The 24,537-nt window shown below is 41.3% G+C and overlaps 1 protein-coding gene across 2 annotated transcripts; it reads right to left on the reverse strand.

Annotated features, from left to right (window-relative positions):
• On the reverse strand, nt 1–24,537 carry CALCOCO2 (calcium binding and coiled-coil domain 2). 2 transcript variants are annotated; one of them, XM_019740661.3, is made up of 14 exons: nt 24,400–24,497; nt 21,276–21,327; nt 17,912–18,101; nt 13,256–13,358; nt 12,965–13,098; nt 12,016–12,141; nt 9,272–9,360; nt 8,142–8,211; nt 7,016–7,138; nt 6,669–6,755; nt 4,255–4,350; nt 2,574–2,709; nt 1,545–1,573; nt 1–1,025 (listed from the first exon to the last, which is right to left on the reverse strand). In XM_019740661.3, the coding sequence occupies exons 3-14, from the start codon at nt 18,089–18,091 to the stop codon at nt 849–851; spliced, it is 1,350 nt and encodes a 449-aa protein (XP_019596220.3). In that variant the 5' UTR covers nt 18,092–18,101; nt 21,276–21,327; nt 24,400–24,497; the 3' UTR covers nt 1–848. The 2 variants fall into 2 exon arrangements, with proteins under 2 accessions (XP_019596220.3, XP_019596219.3); XM_019740660.3 differs by lacking the exon at nt 21,276–21,327 and having other exon boundaries at nt 24,400–24,537.

Here is a 24,537-nt window from a genome sequence, read left to right on the forward strand (position 1 = left end):
TTTATGTTAAATTACCAAAGTCCGTGAAACAGAGGACTAGTTTATTTTTAGTATTAAAGAGATTAACGTTAGTTCTCATTATTCTGTCGTATCCATATTCAAACTCACCTGTTCAGAAAGTTGCAAACCCATACAGTTTCTAACAACGCCTACCAACCATTAAGAAAGGACTTACAACAATAAAAATTATGTGCATAGGAAATATCAAAGTAGAAAATGCCAATCAGAGGTATCCAGAGAAAAAGGCTTTCTGTGATTGAAATAATACTTCATGCCCATGATTCGGGAATAAGGTGCTTCTATTGGGAAATGAGAAATCAAGAAAAGAAACCTTTGGTATCCAAATTGGATGCCTGAGTTCTCTGCCATGCCATATTTTGGCTAGTCTAATGCAATTAGTTGGAGACAGAGGCCTGAGGAAGAAGAAGAAGAAATTCTCAACCTCTGGTCAATCTCCAGCCCCAGGGTTAGGACTGAGGACTGAGTACAAATACACTGCCTTTAGTGGCTGTGGGACAACTTGGAAAACTAACCACTTAGTAATTGAGTCAGGCCTGTTGTGAACAGCCAGTTCTGTCCCCGGGCCCCTGTACTGAAGGCCCTTGGAAGAATGGGCACCATAAGTGAGAGTTCTGTGCCTTAAAAGATGGTAACCTACACGGATAGAAGTAATAGCCCTTAACACGATCCTTCAGATAATAGAAATAACTCTATCTTTAGGGCAGCAGGACTGAATACATCCCTAATAATTTCAGGTTAGGCAGGATCTTGAGTCACACTCATAGTAAAAGCTATAGGTCCTATTATATAAAATCTATGTACAGTATAGATCCAAGAGGCTAGGACACTTATAGAGTGTGGCAGAACACATGGTCTTCAAAGATTTGCTTTTCTTTTGCTGAGAAGCTCTTGTCACAAATTGGACAAGTCAAATAAAGGGTCTGGATGTGCTGCTCCTCCAAGGTGTGATCACACATGTCATCAGCAAAGTCTGGCGTGCAGGTGGGGCATTTCTTGATGGAGAGCTGAGAGGAAGAACAAAGGGGTCAGTAAAAATGAGACCACATCTATCTTAGTTCCCACTATATCCTTAGCACCTAGCATAATACTTGGCCCATGGTAAGTGCTCAAGACATAGAGAATGAATGAACAAATTCACACTTGGAGATACTCACTGCGGATTCCTCTAATCCCAGGACTGAAAGGACCTAATGTCACTGAAGCAGTTAAATAGCTTCCAGCCTGGAAGGGGCACTGGACATACCTTGTTTGGCTAGCTGCCTGGTTCACATTTCCTCCCTCGTCCTGCCACCAAACTCAACTCACAGTGGAGTTCTTGAGCGGAATGCTGATGGATGAACTGTGATTTCTTCTCCCCGCCTCAAAAGACTCACTCAGCTTTGGGCTCTGAACAAACTGACCCAGCTGACTTCTGGAGTTATCAAAATGAACCCATTTCCCTATGGTTCTCCTATGAATTGGAGCAGGAAGGGAAATTTTCTCAGGGGTTTGATGTGGTCTACCTCATGATTCAAAATACTTACCAGGTTGGGGGCAGAACTTTCTTGGACACCTGAGGGTAATAAAAAAGGTTTCAGTCCATGAAAACATATCCCTGTATTCTCTAACTGTTATAGCAGTTGTTTTCTGTAACCCCCTTGTTTCCTTTCTCCCCACTGCCTCTGACTCTTTATCTCTCATATAAACCATTTACTTCTGATGGAGGGTGTCTAGGTCAATGATAAGGGAAAAAATGAAAAAAATAATGAACTATATTACGTATATGTTACATAATCAGAAGAAAACAATAAACCTATTTTCAGTGTGTGGAAAAGGAGATTTTAATAAAAATAGTAACAATTTAACAAGGAGACCATCTGAGAATAGATTTTAAGATTAAATCCTTCCAGTTATTTTCCAAATTAAATGCTTAAAAATCTTTTTAAAGAAAAAATAAACTTGTACCCCTGCCTGCGGCAAAGATCTGATTGTGACTCTTGAGAGAACATGACTGCTTTAAACCGTCCAAAAACAAATGAGGTATCATATTGCTTTGGGAGATAAAAGAGGAAAGTTCCCTGTTTGGCAAGGACATCGGTCCCCCGGTCCTTGAGTGACGTGAGTGGGGGACATTCCCTGACCGGGGGTCTCTGTGAAGCATGCTCCTACCCTTGGTCAGGTTATCAGGTGGCTACTGTCACTGCCCATTCCTGGGCAGCATTACCCATCTCTTGTGCTTCCATTTCCAAACCTTAATTAGCTTCCTCAGCTTTGGATGTGTTTATCTTCTACTCAGACACATTTCTCTGATTTATATATTTGGAATATAGCCACGGGACTCAATTTGTGTATGCTGCCTCTAGGCGAATGATCTGATTTGCGTCTTCTAGATTCAGATTTATTTCTCAATTAACACTTCTTGCCTGGCAATCTTTCTATTGGGTCCTCAGCTTCTGCCCAGCAAGTCTTAACAATGAGACTGTCCTTAATTAGCATCTCATACAAAAAAAAATTGTGTGGGGGGAAGAGAAGCAGCCAGGGGCGTTTCACCTCGAATGGCAACACTGTCTTACCAGAATATGGGTTTCCGTAGACAAGTCCTGGGCTTTGTCCTGTGCCTCCTTGGTCTGCAGTAGGCACTTGATACGGCAAAGAGTCAAAATCTAGGCCCATGTAACTCATCAATCTGCCATTCTCTCTCTTCAAAAGCTAAGGATAGAATATTTATAAAGACATGTTGAAAGACAACAACAGAGAATGACCCCCAAGGAACTGGCTAGGGCATGCCCAATTACAGGTTGTTCTTAATAATGCGGAGAAACCCAGGAAATGATAAACCTTTTGATTTTTCAAAAGGGCAAGCAGTAGCCTCCATACCCCAAAGATTTGAGTTCTTGAGATCTGAATTTAAATACATACTGAATTTTGTTTAGATTAATGCAAAATAGAATTTTAAATCTCTAAATACACACCAACTGAAGGGGGTACAAGAGTTATGTGGCTATGTGAGGGTGGTAGGAGCTATATTAAGATGGAAACTGTTTTACATTATTGAAAGCAAAATGCTTCTTTTAGTCTCTTTCCTAGAACGATTTTTTTTATATAATGTGAATATTCATCTGATATAATTTCCCCTTCCTTATGTTTTATCCCATCAAATATACCAATAGAGACAGTTAAAAGAAGGAAGGAAGAGAGGGAGCGAGGGAGAGAGAGAATAAATTACAACGGGGGCAGACAGCATTTAAAATTCTTAGAAAACAGAAAATTAGTAAACTGCCCATTAACATCTTAAGAGGGCTTTATTATAGTTCTTAATAAAACTTCCTAATATCAGATCTTCTCCTTCTTGTTGTAAGTTGTGTGCGCACTTCCTCCCCACCCCTGCCCAGCCCCATCAGACTCTCCCAGGAAAACAGGGATTTCAAAGTCAAGGTATAGGTACTTATTTAAATTAAAAGGTAGACAATGACAGGGCCAGAAATAGACAACAAATGCCTTCCTCAATACTGAAACACACTGGCATAAATAATGAAATGAAAAGTAGAAATGGAGGTGTAGCCCAGAATGGTCAGAGAGAGAGCAGAGATGGAGAATGCCGGAGGGGTAGATCTAGGAATAACATGAATACGAGGACACCCATGCTTTGATGCCCCATAAGAAAATGAGAGCAGCTTCAAGGGCAACCACTTCATTTGCTGCCATCATCCTCAATCAATCAATCAAATAACAACTTGTGTTTAATACGCAACAGAAAACAAATACTGGTTGGATGAATGCATGAACTGATGAGTGAATGAATGAATGCAGAGTGTTTATTAGGGGCCTACTATGGGTAGACCACTGGTACAGACCACTTCTGCTCCTGGTTTGGCAGCAGAAAAGAGGAAAACGCTGGGCTGAAGGAAAGGGGTTCCTCAGCTAGCATAAAAGTGACGTAGGATGTTAACACTCCAAAGACAATACTTACAATAATGGTGAAGTTAAAACCAAAAATAGTTAAGTTAGATCTTCACCAAGGCTCTTCCTTTCAAGTTGACTATTGCTATGGCAAACAAGTTTGTCATAGAACAAAGAGGGTTTTGTGGTAGATTAAGAAAACTGATTAAATTTACTCGGTTTAGAAGCAACTGTCTCCCCCACTGCCCAGGAAGAGGTTCTTTTACTTAACTTTTTATTTTATCACCACATCTCTGGGTCACCCCGCTCCTTCCCTTTAAACCCCTGGGGTTTTCTACCCTTTTACACACTTACATCATTTTCTCTTTCAATCCTCTCTTTCTCTCTCTGCAGAACATCGCCTATAATCTTGTTCTCACTCAGTCTTTTTGACAAGTCCAAGTTCTTGTCCTGTCAATAATGAAAAAAAGAAAATCAGGATTTGGATCACATAGGGTAATCTGGATTGGGGGCGGGGGGGCGTTGTAGAACAAGGAGATCACAGAGGCTCTAGCTTTCCAAAGTGGTGGGACTGAGGTGGGGAAGAAGGGAACTGGGGTAGGGACGAGTGTTTCTGTGGAGGGGACGCTGACTCACAGAAAAGAGACTTAAAATGCCTAAAGGCCTGGGCTGGCATTGAGATGCGGGTTTCTTTTGGTTTCGCTGGGAGTATAAGTGACCAGAGAGTGAAACAGTAAGCTTGGGGAAAACCTCAAGACTGACTTATCAAAATTAGGGGAAAATGGAACCTGGTTTAATCCCACCCAACCATAGAAAGAGTCATTTCTGTCTTGAATAAACATCTCAATCAATGTAGCGTGAAGCACTTAAGAGTTAGATTGGAGTGACTCCCTCGCAGTGTGAGGATGGGCATGTAGACTCAAGTTACACTGAGGAAGGAACCCTGGAAGGCATTTATCCAAGGCTACTGGGAACCCACACTGGAGTCTTGGGCTTCCCAGTATGATGGGTTGACCTGATGAGTTTCATGGACCCCAAGCCCCTAGGCATGCTTCAATGCTTCCCATCGCCTACCTACCTACATACACGTGCGGATACCTCACAAAAATACTTTAAGCTAATCCTACCAGTAGTGGGGGTTTTTTCAAGATTTTTTATTTGAATGCTGGTGCCCAAACTGCTGTGTGCTTTTAGCTAACCCTGAGGTAGTAATGAGAGAGGGGCTACCCGATAATAGTGCTAACTGCAGGTTCCTGGCTCCCCATCCCCATTGGCTCCTGTTGGCTCTTCTGGTCCTGCTTCACTTCCTCAAAAGGCAAAAATAAGAAAGGACTATCTGAGTCTGCACAGAAGCCTGCTCAATGGTTACAAAAACCTTCTGAGACCCATGGCTGAGCTGGGGCCTGTTTCCAGAGATTCCCAGGCTGGTTTCTGGCCACACACTCCATCCCTCCTCTTTTTAGCAGAAAGATAAATTTCTCTCCTTAACAAGGGTGTACGATCCTCTGGGTTTCGTTTAAGAACCACAAACCTTCACACTCCTTGCTTCCTGGGCCCCTTATCTCTGTCACCTATCAGCGCAGCAGCCCTGAGTTGCCTGATCTGTTTGTGGAGCCGCTGACACTCTTTGTACTTCTCTAAGAAACAGGCTCTTCCAGCCTCTACCTTTGCCTTTAGGCGTTCCACCTCTTGTACTAACTGCTCCTCCACTGCTGTTGTCTTGTTCCTAGGCTACTGAAGTGTAAGACACAGTGCTCATAGTTAGGGGCCTTTTGGACGCATGAGGAATAAAGAATTGCTTTTAGACAGCTGGGGAGCCCCTGGGTCTTGAAAAATACTCCACGAAAACCATACCGTGTTTCCCCAAAAATGAGACCGGGTCTTATATTAATTTTTGCTCCAAAAGATGCATTAGGGCTTACGTTCAGGGGATGTCATCCTGAAAAATCATGCTAGTGCTTATTTTCCAGTTAGGTCTTATTTTCGGGAAAACACGATACCTGCCACATGGAGGTAGCTGTCATCACCATAAGGCCTCTTTTCCAACAATATATTATAGGCATTATTAGTCAATTAAACTTTTATTATCATCTTACTATAGCTCAGAATAATTTATCATGATAATATCTAATATTATATTGAAACAAAATTTGTTTTGACTGTTGTAATATTTTCTTATCATAGAGCTCAACACTATAATCATTAATTTGTCTACCTGCACAGTAACTCTTTAAGAAGGAGATAGGGGGCGGCCAGTTAGCTCAGGTGGTTAGAGAGCTGTGCTCTTAAGGTTGCCAGTTCAATCCCCACTTGGGCCACTGTGAGCTGCGCCCTCCATTACTAGATTGAAATAACTACTTGACTTGGAGCTGAGGGGTCCTGGAAAAACACACTTAAATAAATAAAAAGTTAAAAAATAAATAAATAAAAAGTTAAAAAAAAATTTTTTTTTTAATTTCCTTTGAAAAAAAAAAAAGAAGGGGATAGGGTTATTTTGTGTGATTCCTAGCCCAAGGCTCTGTTTACTACAACTTGTCATGAAGTTTAACTTCCAATATTCTTTATTACCCATCACACATCAGAAATGCCCACCTCTCCTAAATATTTTTAAATCGCAGATTCTCAGTCCTTTTGGGTAGAGTATAAAAAGTCCAGCGGTAAGTGCTAGCCTAATCTGTCTTATTTCTCCTTTCCATCACTTGAAAATAGACCCTTATCCCCCTTTTCTGTAGACTCTCTCCCACATAGTCATCCAAAGACAGACATGCCATTAACTCCTGCTGTTTCTCCGCTGCAGTAGCTTCTTTCTGCTTCAACTCTTCCACTGTCTGCTCGAGCGTCCTCTGGTACTCCCTCTGCACGAAAACACATTTCAGTACCATTGCTGGAAACATGCATGCATGCACTGGGGAAGGGCCTGCTGAGCTAATGAGTAAGCAGGATGCAGAAAAGAAGCAAGTCTTCTCTTAATAATTTCTGAGAAAAGCCATGAGATACCTTATTTCAGATGGCTTCCTCTAGGACCCTTCCCAGAGTGATATGATAAAGATAGAACAATATATATATATAATCTCTTTAAATACCTAAAAAATGTTATTTCCTTCCAGGACGCTACCTGTTCAGTTAAACTGAGAAAGAGCTGGTCATTCTCTTTTTTCAGATGTTCCAACTGCTGTGTCTTATTTTGATTTTCCTGAACAAACTTCTCCATTTCTTCCTCTTGAGTTGACAGCTGGGCCTAAAGCAAAAAATAGTGAATACAGTCAAGATATAAAGAAGGAAGGGCCGGCCTGGTGGCTCAGGCGGTTGGAGCTCCATGCTCCTAACTCTGAAGGCTGCCAGTTCGATTCCCACATGGGCCAGTGGGCTCTCAACCACAAGGCTGCAAGTTCAACTCCCGCAAGGAATGGTGGGCTGCGCCCCCTGCAACTAGCAATGGCAACTGGACCTGGAGCTGAGCTGCACCCTCCACAACTAAGACTGAAAGGACAACTTGACTTGGAAAAAAGTCCTGGAAGTACACACTGTTCCCCAATAAAGTCCTGTTCCCCTGCCCCAATAAAATCTTTAAAAAAAAAAAAAAAAAAAAAAAGAAAGAAAGAAAGAAAGAAAGAAAGAAAGAAAGAAAGAAAGAAAGAAAGAAAGAAAGAAAGAAAGAAAGAAATAAGGAAGGAAAGCTAACCAGGAATAATGCTTTTAAATATACAGTAACATAAAGAGATGTATGTTCCCTAGCAACTCCCAACTACCAAATATCCTTTAGAACTTCTTCCCTTTACAGTTCTATCTTATACCCTAAGAATCTAAGACTCAACTGAATAAACTTCGACAAACCACTCTTTAAAGCCCTTCTTTAAGACACAGCTTCCTAGAAAGAGAGCAGTTCTGCTCTCTGCTTTACATTCCAGGCTTCTGAGTAAGATTTTGGTTGAAAAGATTTTATAGCTAAAAGAAAGAAGTTTGAAAACCATTGGTATAGATGACAGTCATCCACCTGAGCTCATGACAAATATAAACCGAACAAGTTGTTCAGTTCCTTGTGGACTGTGACTATTTAAAAAAAAAAAAAGGGTGTGGTGGGGTCAAGAACAGAAAACACACACTCTGAAACTTTAGCCTCATGCTTTGAAAGGTACACCATTAGGCACTCAGTACAATGAAATGCATCTTTCTGGGCCATGAGAGAGGAGCGGTGGCAAGGCTAAGAAAACATACTTGCGCAAAGGTTTGGCATCACCTACCTGAAGCTGATCCACTCTGACTTCCATCTGCTCATTTTCTGAGGATATCTTCTGGTTTTGCACTCGCAGTCTGTGGAGGTGGAGATGATTATGTGAAATATATGTTGATGGCAGGTTGGCTCCCCTAGGCCTTCAATGATGGAAGGCTGCCTTAGCGCTAAGCCTTTACCGTGTTTCCCCGAAAATAAGACCTAGCGGGACAATCAGCTCTGATGCATCTTTTGGAGCAAAAATTAACACAAGACCCAGTCTTATTTTACTATAAGACCGGGTCTAATATATAATATAATAAATATAATAAATGTAATACCGGGTCTTGTATTAATTTTTGCATTAGAGCTGATTGTCTGGCTAGGTCTTATTTTCGGGAAAACAGGGTAGAGGCCTTTTAAAATCCACTATTTTTTTTTTTTAAGGAGGGTGCAGCTCACAGTGGCCCATGCAGGGAATGAACCGGCAACCTCAGTTGGTTAGAGCTATTAGCACCACGCTCTAACCAACTGAGCTAACTGGCTACCCCTAAAATCCACTATTCTTGGGGCCGGCCCGGTGGCTCAGGTGGTTGGAGCTCCATGCTCCTAACTCCGAAGGCTGCTGGTTCGATTCCCACATGGGCCAGTGGGCTCTCAACCACAAGGTTGCCAGTTCGACTCCCACAAGGGATGGTGGGCTGCGCCCCCTGCAACTAGCAACGGCAACTGAACCTGGAGCTGAGCTGCGCCCTCCACAACTAAGACTGAAAGGACAACAACTTGACTTGGAAAAAAGTCCTGGAAGTACACACTGTTCCCCAATAAAGTCCTGTTACCCTTCCCCAATAAAATCTTTGGGGGAAAAAAAGGAAAATAATAAAAAATAAATAAAATCCCCTATTCTTTTCTTCAAACCTGTTTTGGCTTCCTGACCTCAAAGTGCAAGTATATTCAATACTTAACATTAATACTTGAATTCAGGTCATTTCTCCTTACCATTCTGACACTAATTCTCTAACCTAGAATCAAAGGCTCATGATTCAAAGGGGAGACTCACACCTATCATTGTCATAATAGGAAGACTGTTTTCTAACAAACTCTAGAAATCTAAGGGTGTCTATAACACAGCAGGTCCTCCCATCCAAGAATCACACTCACTGAAGCAGCTCTGCCCCCCAACTGTCCTCCTGCTCTTTCATCTTCTGTTCCAACTTCTTCTTGATGCTCCTTAGGCTTTCTAGCTCCTCCTACAGATTGAAATGTCAAAGGGACAGACCATTTCTAAGACAGTTTAGTGTCTCAGGCAGCCAACAAATATTACTGAGCACATATTATATGTCAGACATCGCATGATACAGCAGTGAATAAAATATCCAAGTAAAGGGATTTCTACATTAAAATGTTCTTAATATGTTCTTTCCATATTAAAAACACATCTACCTTAATTGTTCTTCCACTGGAGCATATATTTGCCCATTAATTCATTAAACAAATACTTAATGAGTGCCTATTACACACCAGGCACTGTTCTTGGCACTGCAGACACAGCAGTGGATAACATAATGTTGCTTTTCTCCTAGAAAAGTGCTCTCCAATAAATTCAGAAAGCCACATATGTAATTAAAAAATGTTAGTAGCCATTATAAAAAGTTTACATTTAAAAAAGTAAAAAGAAACAAAATCAATTTTACCAATAGCATATTTAACCCAATATATCTAAAATTATATTGTTTTCGTACTGAGTCTTCAAAGTCCGGTATATATTTTATGCTCACAGCACATCACAATATACCACATTTCACATATCTAGTGGCCACCATATTGGTCTTAAACATTTGTTTTTTCTTTCCCAGTTTCATTCTGCACTGAAGCCAACCTTGTGTGTCAATAACGACTCCCTGCTTTTAAAGCCACAATTTAAACATGTTTAGTTTATAGCCATTTTTAAATCATTTTTTTCTTTTTAAAAAATTGTAGTAAAATACACATTAACATAAAATTTACCATCTTCACCATTTTTAAGTGCACAATTCAGTGACATTAAGTACATTCACATTGTTGTGCAACCATCACTACCTCCACCGAAAGAACTCTTTTCATCTTGCAGAACTGAAATGAAGCTTTATACCTATTCAACACTAACCCCCCATTTTTCCCTCCCCGCAGCTCCTGGCAATCACCATTCTACTTTCTTTCTCTACAAAGCTGACTACTCTAGGTACCTCATATAAATAGAATCATGCGGTATATATCTCTCTCTGTCTGACTCACTTTATCCCAGATGTCCTCAAGGTTCATCCATGTCACAGCATGTGTCAGAATTTCCTTCCCTTTTAAAGCTGAACAATATTCCATTGTATGTCCACACTATGCTATGTCTATCCATCTATCCGTCACTGGATACCAAAGGTTGCCTCCACCCTTTGGCCATTGAGAAAAATGCTGTTATGGACATGGGTGTACTACTAGTATCTCTTTGAAAAAACAGGTATTATCAATCCCCTTTTTACAGGGAGGGAAACTGAGGCTCATGAGAGATGTTAAGAAATTTCTTGTTTATCAAACAATAAGTGGGAAAAACAGCCTGATTCTTAACCACTGTATGATCCTGGCTCTAAAACCCTTGGGCTTTAACATAAATATCTGAGTTAAAAAAAAGTAAAAAAAAATAAAATATATATATATATATATATATATTTACATATATATATATATATTTACACATATATATATACACACACACACCTATATCTATACACACACACACACACACATATGTCTGAGTTCAAATCCCAGCTCGTTCCAAAGCCGCAAACTGTGACATTGAGCAAGACACTTAACCTCTCTGAGCTGCAGGGCTGTTGTAAGAATTAAGTGAAACGATGTGCTCATAGTGCCTGGCACATAGTAGGTGCTGAATAAATACTGGCTTTTGCCATCATTATAACTGGTAGCAAGTATGTAGGAGAGCTATCTCAAGAACCCAGACCCTTTGATTCCTTGGCTAGAACCTGGCAGGTGGGCTGGGCTGTAGGGCTCCTGGCCAGATGTTGGTTCTTGACAGCCAAGTTGTGAGTTATATCTATTCCACCATTGTTTGCTCTTTCACTGCCTCGGACAGGCCAGGTCTGCAGCCTGGACCTCCCATGAACACTTTTATACCAGTCAAGGGCAGAGGACATCACAGGCACTTGTGTGACGCAAAGTATAAAGAACAGAGCACTGTCTGGAAGTCAAGAGAAGTGAGTCCCAGCTCAGTGTGATCCCTAAACAGACCTCTCTGCCCCTCCTCTGCGCCTCAGTTTTCTCACTTGTAGATCAAGGGCTTTACAGGTGGCAATTGCCAAGGTCTGTGTGTTCTGGAAACATCTAAGTTATAACCCCAGTGTAATTAGTTTATAGTATTTAGAGAAAACTCTCCACTTCAGCTTCTAGCATTATCAACTCTCATTCACCACCTGCTGATTTTAAGGATGATTAAAAAGCAGCAGCAACGAGTTTGGATAACCCATCGCACCTTATTTAATACTCTCTTCTCTCTTGATGTCCATGTTCTAGCTAATCAAAGAAAATTATTTCAACTTATAAATAGGCAATGGGGAGAAGCCCTCAGACTGCCTGGGTATGAATCCAGGCTCCATCACTGATTAGCTGTGTAAGAGATTACTTAACCTCTCTGAGCCTCGGAGAGGTTACTCATCTCTAAAACTGGGATAATAATATTACCTGTTCCAAAGGTTCACCACGAAGTTTAAGTAATCCATGTGAAACTTTTAATACTGTGCCTATTCAAAGATATTAGTATAAGGGAGGGAGATCACAAGTAAAAGAGAAAATAGTGCTGGATAAGAGGACTCCTCTGGTCTGCACACTCCAAGTTCACCCCTAACCAGCAGCCATACCTGCATCTTTTGGAGATCAGTCTGCAAGTCTGAGTTCTGCTTCTGGAGGCTGAAACAGCTGTCTTTCAGCTCCTGGTTTTCTTTGCAAAGCTCACTGTTGTGCTGCTCAATCTCTTCCACCTCACCCTACGAAAGAGCATTCCATACACTCACACACTCGTATTTGACCCTTTAGAGCTCAGTGCATATTCAAATCCCTCTAGCAGAAAATTCCTACAGCCTGGGATGTCAAGGGTCTGGATGATTCCCAGTCACTGTAATGACATCTGTGTATGCCAAATGGGAGCAGCGCCTCAGTATGGAGGGAAGGGGTAATAGAGTACGTCTGTATGATTGTAGCACTGAGCCTGCCATAACCAAGAAAGAGAAACAAAATTAAGGCCATAAAAAGTGAAAAGGAAGAACGACAGAAGAATGTAGGTTCTTCTTGCAAACACTTAGTACTGTTTGTCTCTCCTGCTGGACTTTGCTCCTTGAGGCCAGCGACAGGTTTTAACTGATTCTTCACCGCGTCCCCAGTACCTACTATCATGCTGGAGGGAAAGTAGGTGTCCCGATAAGTAACTGAGTGAGTAAGTGAATCTAGTACTCATGCATGACAGACTCTGGGTCAGAACTGACAGATGCAAAGATGTGGTACGTCTCTCCTCAGAGGAGTTGATCAATTCACTGTGGTGATAAGACGTGGAGATGACAAAAATTAAGTAACTGGAGAAGTTAAGGGAATCACTGAATGCCAACTGAGGAACTTTAGAGAAAGGAGAAATCCCTTGCTGTCATTCTTGTAAATGTCCCTAAGTCACTCCTGAGTGGGTTTGCGTTGGTGCTGTGTAAGTTCTCAATAGCATCTGTCAGACACTCAGTAAAGCCTTATTGACTCAAATTCCACCCTATCCTGGAATTGCTACTCTTACTGCCAGGAAGGGATGGAGGTGAGATATTTACGGACCTGAGTGGTAACAACCAGGATGTCCTCCTCGTTTTCTGGGCGGAACTGGAACGGAATACTTGCTCCCCGGACCACACCATCCTGATCCACATAACAGAACTGGTAATACTCATCATCCTTGGGCAGGTAATAAGCTGAAAACACAAAATGATTTGTAATCTAAAAATAAGGTCTATTCAGAAAACTAAAAACCAGGAAGTCTCATCTGCTCTAGAAAGCCCAAGTTCAAGGGAATGAATTAGTCTTGGCTGCTAACTGTCTTCAGTACCTTTGATCCAGTATTTCTCTCACCTTTAAATTGTACTTCCTGCTGTTTGGTGGATTCGCTCTGTAGGTCAGTAGGCAAATTAACCCACATGAAGGTGTAATACTCACGGGTTGTCTTCCATCCCACCTGTAATGACAAGAGGCTCTCGTTCAGCAGCTGGAAGTGCTCAGGGGAAAATCCTTATTTGGGCTGTGTCTCCTCAAAACGCACTTACTTGTTATGTATGTTGAAAATTCAATAGAATGAGTTCATTATGACAAGATCTACCCACCGTGGATCAAATCTTGTTTTTTGATTTATGACAATCATATGTGGTAAAATGTCTGATACAACTAAAAATTGGCACACACACAGAGTTCAAAATATCTGCTTTAGAAGGAAATGAAAACTGGCGACTCAACATCCACGACAAGGGTTCCAGAAATTATATCTCCCAGTCAGACAAAGAACTGAGAGGGACTGGGGGAAAAAGTTATAGGATTGCGAACCTCGATCCCACTACTCTTGCAATGGTGTTCTTGGAACTTCTCCATCAGAAAGCACTCCGGATCTGACAGCTCCATTGGTTTGTCCTTTTCTGTGCCCAATTCAATCTGGTCACCTATACTAGCCTGGTCATACTACTGCATTTTAAAAAATGCATTTTTTGAATAATGTGTCAGGGGTAGAGGGGCAAGAGGCTTCTTAGATTATGAGGCACCAGATAACTGAGTCCAGTCTATATAGTTTTCTTTCCTTTAGTGTTTTGCTTTTTTTTTTAAAGGAGGGCACAGCTCACAGTGGCCCATGCGGGAATCAAACCAGCAACCTTGGTGTTATCAGCACCACGCTCTAACCAGCTGAGTTAACCAGCCACCCCTCCTTTTAATATTTTGTTTTTCTAAAGTATTTTGTTTTTGTTTAAAATGTTTTTAATTTTTTTTTAAATTGGGGAATATTGGAGAACAGTGTGTTTCTCCAGGGCCCATCAGCTCCAAGTCATTGTTCTTCAATCTAGTTGTGGAGGGTGCAACTCACTGGCCCATGTGAGAATCGAACCGGCAACCCTGTTGTTCAGAGCTTGTGCTCTAACCAACTGAGCCATCCAGTCTCCCATAGTGTTTTTCTTAATGCATGCTTCATGAAGGTTTTTGGTGATAAAAATAATAACAATCTGGTATTCCTAAGGCCTCGTCTAGGTATTAAATGCAGTAAGTCATAAGATATAAGGATACCGTAAAATATGCCTTGGAGTAGACGCTGGCTAAGTGGAAAATAGTCTCACTAAATGTGAAGAGGGTAAAAGATGGCTCAAATCATATCTGGAAGATAAGAGCACATCAGAGAATAGAAAGAGAGCCATTGTGTCTTCAAGGGGAGAACACTGAGCAGATGAGAAGCAAAATTACATTTATTGCCAAATTTTGACCCTGCCTGAGCCCAGTGGGAAGAAAAAGAACTAAAAATAAATTCCATATACGAAGGAATCAGAGCAGGGTTGAAAAGGCTACACTGAAAGCTCATCAGGACATACTAGGGCATGTTTTAGTGTCTCATTAATACATACCCCATTGCTGTAAGCATCTCAGAGCCCCTGCAGCCTGCGGTGGTGCAGGAAACAGGAATTTTATGGAGTCTTCATTCACATCCTGGAGTTTCTTAATGCACTGTGACCAAAATATCATCTGGAAAGGCCTAAGAACTACTGCTGCCTTGGAACAAGGAAACACCTTCTAGCCACCTGCAATTTCTGTCCTTGGCTCCTCCACCTGAGGAGTCCTGGTCCCAGCCTGCCTCTCGTGGCACAGTATTTCCCCTCTCCAGAACCTACGAAATACTTACATGCCCAGGTAATGGAGAGTATGGAGCACAGAACTATGCAGTAAAGGAAGGAGAGCCGACTCCCACCCACTTGACGCTCGATCATGGGTGGTAGCTTTTGCTGTATTGAGAAGAGGTAACATACAGCACATCCAGACACATTTCCTGAGCGCCTACTTGGTGCCAGGAAGTACCAGCATTAGGCTTGATGTGGAGTTTATGGAATACGATTAAGACCACGTTGTAAGAACTCCAGACTGGGTGAGCTTTAGAAGTGACATACGAAGGACACGAAACTTCAATCAACTTTTAGTTCTCTATTTTACCATTTGTTGTTCAAAGGAATTCAGCAGAATAGAGGCGGAAAAGCAGAGAGGTTTGGGAGTGCAACAAACCTGCTTCACCACTTACTCACTGGGAGACCCTGGGAAAGTCACCATCTTGAGTATATTCATTATGTTCATCTGTGCTCAAGAGATACTACTTACCTGAGGGGACTACTGTGCTATGAGGATTAGATCAGAAAACACACACACACACAACCTCATCAAACATCTAGCACATTGTATATTCTCAAAGAGTCTGTGTTCTCTGTTACTCTTAAAACTTTTTTTTCAGGCTTCAGGATAGGTGTTTAAATCAATACCTTTACGGACAATGAACATTAGAGGCCATTCTTTGGATTAACCACGATTTCTTTATTGAGGCATGGCAATACTTCTGAAATGCATGAAGCATTTCAAGTATAGATGCTTTTTTTTTTTAATGTTTTTAAACATTTGTTTTTAAAAAGCATAAGATTTTCGTTTGGTTTATGGTGAAGTACTCACTGGAAATTGCTAAGTGCTTTGGGAATACAATCAGTGTATGCAAAACAGAAACATAATTTTTAAAAAGTTACAGATTATACTTCAAAGACTAATAAGTAATTTTTGAATCCTCCTTTTTCTTTTATTATCTATGCCTGCACTGTCCAATATAATAGCCACTAGCCACATCAGGCTATTTACATTTAAATTAATTAAAAATAAATAAGATTTAGAACCTTGAGGGTATTATGCAAAGTGAAATAAGTCAGACTGAGAAAGATAAATACCAAATGATCTCACTCATATGTGGAATCTAGACAAAATAAATGACAAACAAAACAGAAATAGACTCAAAGGCACAGAACACAAACTGATGGTTACTAGATGGGCGGGCTGAGTAAGAAAGGTGAAGGGATCAGGAAGAACAAATTGGCAGTCACAAAACAGTCCTGGGGAGGTAAAGTACAGTATGGGGAATACAGTCAATAATATTGTAAAAGCTATGTGTAGCGTCATTGTCATGTGGGTACTAGACTTAGCGGGGGAATCACTTAATAAATTACATAAATGTCTAACCACTAAGCTGTGCACCTGAAACTAATATAAAATAATATGGAATGTCAACTATAATTTAAAAAAATAGTCACGGGGATATATAGTACAGCATAGGGAATACAGTTAATAACAATGTAGGAATATAATCAATAATGTTGTAATAACTATATACAGTGTCAGATGGGTAATAGACTTACTGGGGTTATCACTTTGTGAGGTATATACATGTCTAATCACCATGTTGTTCTGTACACCTGAAACTAATAAAAAATATTTTTAAATAAATAAATATTTAAAATCCTGTTATTCATACTAACCACATTTTAAGTCTCAATAGCCACATTAGAGGTTACTGTATTAGACAGTGAAGGTATAGCTCCACTGTAGAAAGTTCTACTGGACAATTTCGCTACATATGGGAAAGAAAAAAACAACTACCCTCTTCTTTCCAAAATACAAAACACTGTGGTGTGGCAGTTTTCTGTGTTAGAACATCTCTTGGTCTAATGTTTCCCTATCCTGCAGTCTCAGAAGCTGTCACGATACCTGCCAGTGTCCTTCGGTTGTCTACTACCCCTACCTCTAAGCACCAGCTACCATGGCTCTATTAATTAGCTTGGTATTCCAAACAGAAAAAGGAACTCAGTTAGAGATGGGAATAAGCACGAGCGCCTTCAAAGTGCAGTCAAGAATAATGTCTGATTTCAGGATGAACAGCATTGGCAAATAAACACATGACATACTGAGGTGTCAAAACAAAGGTCATTGACGTTGGCGCGCAACAATATAAATTATTTAATTTGACCTTTATCTCCTGTCTCCAGAAATAGGACGATTTGTCATTATGGTGTGTGCGTGAGTGGTGGGGGGGAGAGAGAGAGAGAGAGGTGAGAGACAGACACAGATGAGGGAGAAGCAGAGATAGAGAGTAAGTTGACTGTAATAAAAAGGTACCATTTCTGTACTTGAACTGAGAAGGTGATTAGACACTAGAAGAGGTCATTGAGGGACCTCATAAACCTTCCATCCTTTGAAATCTTTACAAAAAAGCAAGACACACATTCACGGACAAACTTCTTGGATGCAGTCTGGTGAACTAGGTAACTTCTCCACATCTTTTTCAAATTTGTAATCCTCACATTAAATGAAACACTCTAAGAAAGTGATGTCTAAAGTCACAGAAATTATGTAAGGGGCCATTCATCCCAGTCAAGTCATAGACAAATATTTCAAAATAGGATAATTAAAAAAATTACGTTCGGCCTTTGAGGGCATAATCAAACTTGGGGACTGTATGATTTGCCATCTTATTTTCGCTTGCAAATGAAAGTAAACCTTGAGTCCCACAGCACAGTTTGGTGTGTGAAGGGGGAAGTGCTAGGGAGGTCAGTTTAGGATTTTATAATTGGCCAGACATAATATGCAAAATGTTCATAATACACAGACAATCGCACAGTCAGATCATGAAGATTCACCTCTAGATCCTAGTCACTTGGTACTAAGTTGACCACTTACTCTAAAGATGCCAATCCAATCCTTTCGACGGGGAATGAAATGCTGGGTGAAGGTGTAATAGCATGTGACATCCCCTCCAGGGACATAGAACTTCTCCACATTGTTAAAGATGATCTGAGAGAAATGACAATGATCCAGCAAGACAGCTGATGTGGGGGGGTCCTCTATTGTGTCTTCCATGGTGGGGTTCCTGTTATGAGATATGGGATAGAATAAGCCTCAGAAGGGTTTTATGAAATACTGGAGATTTCTGGACTCTCACCCAGGGAACATTCTGTTCTAGACAAGTCAGCAAAAGCAAAAGCCTGACTAGTACTGAGATCATACATACAACTTGCTTTCTGTTTCATTTTCAGGCATTTTGTGTGTACTTCCTAGGCTGTAAGAATTTTCTGAGAATATCTTTGACCTCTTCACCATAGGCACTACCACCACCCTTATATACCCTTATTCTCTGCTCATAAATAGTTTCCCTACTTCTAAATGCCTTAAGTAAGGTAGCCTAGAGGAAAATAACCTGAGCTGGGAATTGTAAGACCTAGATTCTAGAGTTTTCATCCTAATAAACCTGTGACTTTCAGAATGTCAATTTCTCTAGATTTCAGCATCTCCATTCAATTCCATTTATCCTATAATCATTAGGCCCTCCCATATATTAAGGCACTCTGTTAGGAGCTGGGGATGGGTACAGGAAAAAAGACAGGGATGAGAGGAGACTATTTGACATGCAGTGGTGACAAGCATGGGTTCTGAAATCAGAATGGTGGGAGTTCAAATTCCAGGTTCACCACCTCTTCAATGCATGACCTTGGGTGATTTACTTAATTAACCCGGCTCCATATCTGTTCCCTCATCTGTAAAATGAGGCTAATAACATCTACATCACTTTTTTTGGTGTGAGCATAATGTAAATAATGTAAAATGTCTAGTCCTTAAATCCGTACTTGCCATAGAGTAGGCACATCATACCAGGTAGAAACATGTTGAATGAGAGAATAAAGTACTTAGCACAGAAACTGCACAAAGAAAGGGTTTAACAGATGTTAGTGTTTATTACTGCTGTTGTAGGTTTTATTTCTTTGGAAAGTCTTTGCCCTCAAAGGGTCCCAATCCAATATGGAGCTTAGATGAATAAACAAGTGACTGCCAAATGGATGGAATAGTGCAAAATGCTCTTGGGTTCAAAAGAGGGAGAGATGCTACTGGTAAGGAAAGTGCAGAAAAGCTTTGGGTAAGTGAGTAGAATCTTAGGTAAGCCCCTCAAGGAAGATTAGGATTTTGACAAGTAGGTTTGGGGTGAGGAAATTCTAGGTGAATGAAACACCATGCATAAAAGCAAAGAAACAGAAAAATGCAGCCCATGTTTGGAGGACAACAAGCAAGTTTGGATCCCTATCTATAAAATGGGGATTATAACCAGTATTTCACCTTTCTAGGTCACAGCACAGATAAAATGTGATCAAGGATAGGAAACTATTTGGGAGGTAAAAACAATAGTTAAAAGAACAAAGTTCTTTTGGATTGTTAAGACCTGAGACTTCCTGCCCCTCAAAAGTCACATGCCCTGTCTTCTAAATGCCTCCCAGGTCTACCATTTAGTGAGCCCCTGATTCTCAACCCAGAATTTTACTGGGAAATGAAAACAATATTGCAGCTCTACACAGCAGATGGATAAAGAGCTATACATATGCAAACACCACATGACACCTTACAAAGTCAGCTGTTGGAGCATGTTGGAAGATTGCATGCACACATACACACAATTAAAAAAAAAAAAGTAATAAAAAAACACAGTAGCTCTTTTAGCCCTGCCCCACCCTACTTATTTCCTGGTTTTATTTTGAACTGGAAGCAACCAGGCCTCTTCTTCCAACTCCCCCAGAAGTCAGTTTTTTCCACAGAGAAGGCCAAGGGATTTTGAGGCACTGAACTACCTCTTCTGGTTTGTGACACAGTTTAACCACATCCTCAACCTCAAACCTCAGATCAGTTTTTCTAAGGAAGAGAGAGATCACATTGCTGTCTAGGTCAGAACTTGTTCCTCATGATAAGCTGCTGCCTGTGTGAGCTCTTAGATGTTATGGGAGGGTGGGCAGGAGACTTCTGAGCCTTCAGAGACCTCTTTTTCCTAGTGGTCTCCAGTCAGACTGAGGCCAGCATATCCCCTCGGTCCTAAGCCTGGGGCACCATTTATCTGAGCACATAAAATAACTTAATCTGTCCTTTGACTACAGATCTGAAAAACACTCTCGTAGGAATGACTTCAGGGCCTGTCTATCATCCTACATACCACCCTCCCTGTTCTTTTCCTTCATAACATTATCTACCATACACGATATAATGCCTAGTCCCCAGTGATCGCTGACTGAGTCAATGACTAAATGAATGAATAAGATATGCATGTAATTCATCAAAAAATAGAAGGAAGGGGCTTTGTAGTAAACAATGGTGTGAATGATGGTCCTGCTCTTAATTTGTTAGCTACCCTTGGAGAAGCTGCAGTTTCTGAGCTTTCTCTTTTTCAAAATACAGTGAGGAGATGATAATCTCCAAGTGCTATGTCAATTCTTGGTATAGCTGGTTCAGCTGGCCGAGCTGGTTCAAGTGGCATGGTGCCAAAAAAACAAAAGGCACAGATTTGATTTCCTTAAGGACCCATAAAATTCACACTCCATTACCCACCTTTCACACACTCAAACTCTGGCAAGCTGCTTTGCAAATGGAGGCTACTGTGAAAGGCAAGACCAGCCAAGGGTATGGGGGGGGCCTGGTATAGCCTCTCTTTCCTTACTAGAAAAACAATCTATAAGTTAGCTCATGAACAGGACACTGAAGAGAGGCCAGCATATTTATTCAAAATGACTTGGAAGACCTCATGTCAAGGCTTGAGTGTAGCCTATGGAAACTATCTCTTTTCATTCACCTGAAAACCTAATCATCTGTCTGGAAAAGTCAACAGTCTTGGTTCCTTGCTTATCAAAAATGCAAGCGACTCCATGAAGTTTCCAATTTCAGAGATCTCATCACCTTCCCAGGACGCAGAGGGCACCCAATGGCACTCTGGGTATTCGGAACTCAATCATTCTTGAAATAAAAACTCTCCTCTGCCAAGACTGGGAAAGAGGGTGAGGAGGCAGGCAGAGGGGAGGACAGCAGCAGCTTCCCTTGTCTGCTTCTCAGCGAAGCTGAGGATGAAAAAGGCAAACCGAGAGCATAACCAAGCCAACCTGACCTGGGTCAGTGAAGAGGTACCTCATTTGACTTTTCCTGGAAGGAAGGTATCTACTGATTTTTAAGGTCAGTGATCCTTAAAGCCTTCCCTCCCTCCCAATGATAAAATTCCCTGGGAGAAACGGGAAATTACCTTTCTGACAAAGCAGTCTAGAAATGACTTTTTGTGGAGGGGGGCAAGGAGGCTGTAGAAGGAAAATTAGAAAGACTTAAGCATCAACTTCCTCTTCCTTTAATCACTCTTCCCACTATAGAACCTGCTACCATTCACTTCTAATTCTGGCCACATCCATAGAGGCAAGGAAGGGAGAAGAGATATAAGAAGAGCAAAAGTTAAAGTTAGAAGCCCAGAGCGCTACTTGAGTCAAGAAAAAAACAGTGGGGTGAATTAGGCCCCCTGGAAATTGTGGAATGGTATTCCACTTAATTCCTTACTCTTACTCTCAAGTCAAAGACTGACCACATAAGGAGTGACCAGGGGAAAGAAAACAAATAGGGATTTTAAAAAACAAACCATCAAGCATGGGAAAATAATGCGGATTCCACAAACTGTCACAGGCACTTTACTTAGACTCTGAGGTTGCTGTTACTTTTTTTTTTTCAGCTCAGTTTTCAAAAGGATTAGGGTCCTCGGAGGTGGGTAATAATAGGCAATGTATTTTAAAATAAGTCCCCTGAACTGGCTCGTGGCTTCTAGGAAAATCTGACACATTTTCATCTAATGAGCTTTCAAGCCTAATATACTACTCCCAGGACTGTTCCATAAGGGCATAGATTCTCTTATGTTCTCCTGATGAAAAGGAACAACAGCCAGTTCCGCTTCTGCTCGTTCTGAGTGAATTTTAAACTACACTGGTAAGCTTTTTAGCAGAAAAAAATTTAAATGTAAAGCTTCCTGGTTCCTAACAATGAGCTTCTAGATCCTACCAATGCAAATATTCAACCCAATCAACTCACCAATTTTCCTAAAGATTTTTCCTCATGTATGCTGAACCATGAAGAAGAAATAACTTTATGAAAAATAACTAAAATTCTACCTTAAAGAATGTCCAAGATTTTTACATTAGCTTTTTATATCAGTGGGCACGTTTCAAGAAAAATAAAGGGTAGAGGTAGTTTCTCTGGATTAGTTCACGGAAGAAAACCAAATGCTTCCACAGCCAAGGGAGAAATAAATGCAAATCAATTCTTCATTTGGGAACAGTAAAAACAAAGACAAGTAAAAACCAAAACCACATCAATCTAATTCCTTCATCCTTTCGCTTACTTAACTTTCTAAACTATCAGCAATTAGCAAATGAATGAACTGATTTGAGTCCCTCTCCTCCTTGGCCCAGGAAGAGATGCTGACACAGAGCTACGCTTCAGGGAACCTTGACAATGGATACACTGAGTCTGTAGATGGCCGGAGACAGGGAACAAGAGCAAAGATGCAGTCACTGGTCCTCCAATTATTAAGCCACTTGCTCTAATTCAAATTTTCCAAGTTCATTCTAGTTCCTTACATAAAATCTTTCAGAGTGCTTTAGAAAAATTGTATACCCCCAGGAAGCTTTAAATACTATTCATGACCAACTGTTTGGACTGGCAAATAGTTCTGGGACATGAGAATGCAGGCAACTGAAGAAACTGAAAAGCTCAAAGCTGCTTACTAAATTTCCATTTTACTTGACTGAGATTTTACACTTTTTCCTTGAAAGGGGTTGACTATGATAACCCCTGAAGTGACGAGGGTCGTGATAGTGTTTGTAGTGTAGTGGAAACAGGACTAGACCATGAGCCAAGGGACCTGGGTTTCTGCCTTAGTGCTGCCACTAACAAGCTCTGCGGTCTTGGCCAAGTCACACTACCTCCCTTTAGGCCTCAGTTTCCTCATCAGTAAAATGCCTGGATCAGGCTAGAAAATTTCTAAGAAAATTTCCAGGTATAATGATGATCCTAAGTGAATGAAAAAGGAAGTAAGAGTTCATTTTAACTGTCTCTCTTTTCATCTAAGAAACTAAGGAGGCGTGGCATTATATCAATAAGCACAACATTTTTAAAGAGCCCTGGATATACTATCTGACTCGAAAGCCAATACGACTTATTAGTGCTACGGAACCCTTACTGACCACCTTTCTCAGGGTCCTTTCCACTCCACAGCTGTCATGTCTGCCAAAGGGTAGAGTTTCAGGTAGAGGCCCTCTGAAAACACCTGTGAGTCACCTGGGTGGTCCTTAATCACGTGCTGTACACTATCTACAAAGACCTACTACATAAAAAGTCCTTTGCTTTAAACAGTTTTTACAATAATGGAGAAAAGTTATAATATACAGCAGGTCCTCGAATAATGTTTTGTTCAACATCATTTAGTTCTAGTAACGTTGATGAGATGCCGTAGGAACTTAATTTAGTTTATATCAATTAGCCTATGGTAAAATTGGTTTGCTTATAGGTTCTTTAGCTTAAAATTGCAAAACCTGTGACCACATTAAGTGTAGACTTACTGTGTAACATGTGTATTATTCTACTCAGCTCCAACCATGGCCTCTTGTTGGCTTGCATCAGGAGCAAAGAACCCAAGTGACAGAAAAAAGTTAACATGCCCAGGAGAGGTTGAAATCATGTGAGTGGGAACATTAGCCCCCAAACTGAATTGACCTGATGGTGGCAGTGGGAGGGGCTCTGGGAGATGACCGTAGAGAAGCAGGTCACCACACGCCAGCTGCTCTCTTCTCGGCTGCCTAGAACACCTCCTCCAATTACAGAGGCCTCATCTGAAGGAAACGGGGCTTTAGTGATCAAGCCTACTCGAGATAGGGAAAAAGAGGCCCACAGAGAAAGTAACTTGCCTGGGGGAACTGGGCAGAGCCCCGTCTCCTTCTCGAAGCAAAGGGCTATGATGTCAAGGACAGGGATTAAGAAACCACTAGGACCTCGGCCCGCGGGAGGGGGGCATGACGCTGTGACGTCAAGACCCTCACTCCTGTCTGTGGGGTCCCTTCTGCCCAAGGAGCCTCCTACCCAGCCACAAGCACTGAGGCCTTGCCCTCCTCGAGCGAAAACTGTCCCTCAACCTTTCAAGGCCGCGGAAGGGGCTGCAGTGGCTCCATGACGCCACTCCCTCTTACTGTCACCCTAGAAAGACGGAAAAGGGTGAAAACCGAAACGAGCCACACCTCTACCGCCCATAGTTCTTTTCCAGGACTGGAAGTCTGACTTGGGGCACACGAGGGTCCAGGTGCCACTAATTGCCCTACTTCACTCCAGAGACTCACCAGGGGTAGCAGCAGGCGGCGGCGAAACTGCAACAAAACTGCAACACAGCAGGGAAGGGGACTTTGGTAGGAGCGAAAATCCCAGGGAGAACTGATCCCGTCTGACCCCCGCCTATACGTCACAACGGTCAACAAGCC

This window comes from Rhinolophus sinicus, chromosome 12 (assembly GCF_057876585.1).
Source record: "Rhinolophus sinicus isolate RSI-liver-muscle chromosome 12, RSI-T2T, whole genome shotgun sequence".
Taxonomy (NCBI): domain Eukaryota; kingdom Metazoa; phylum Chordata; class Mammalia; order Chiroptera; family Rhinolophidae; genus Rhinolophus; species Rhinolophus sinicus.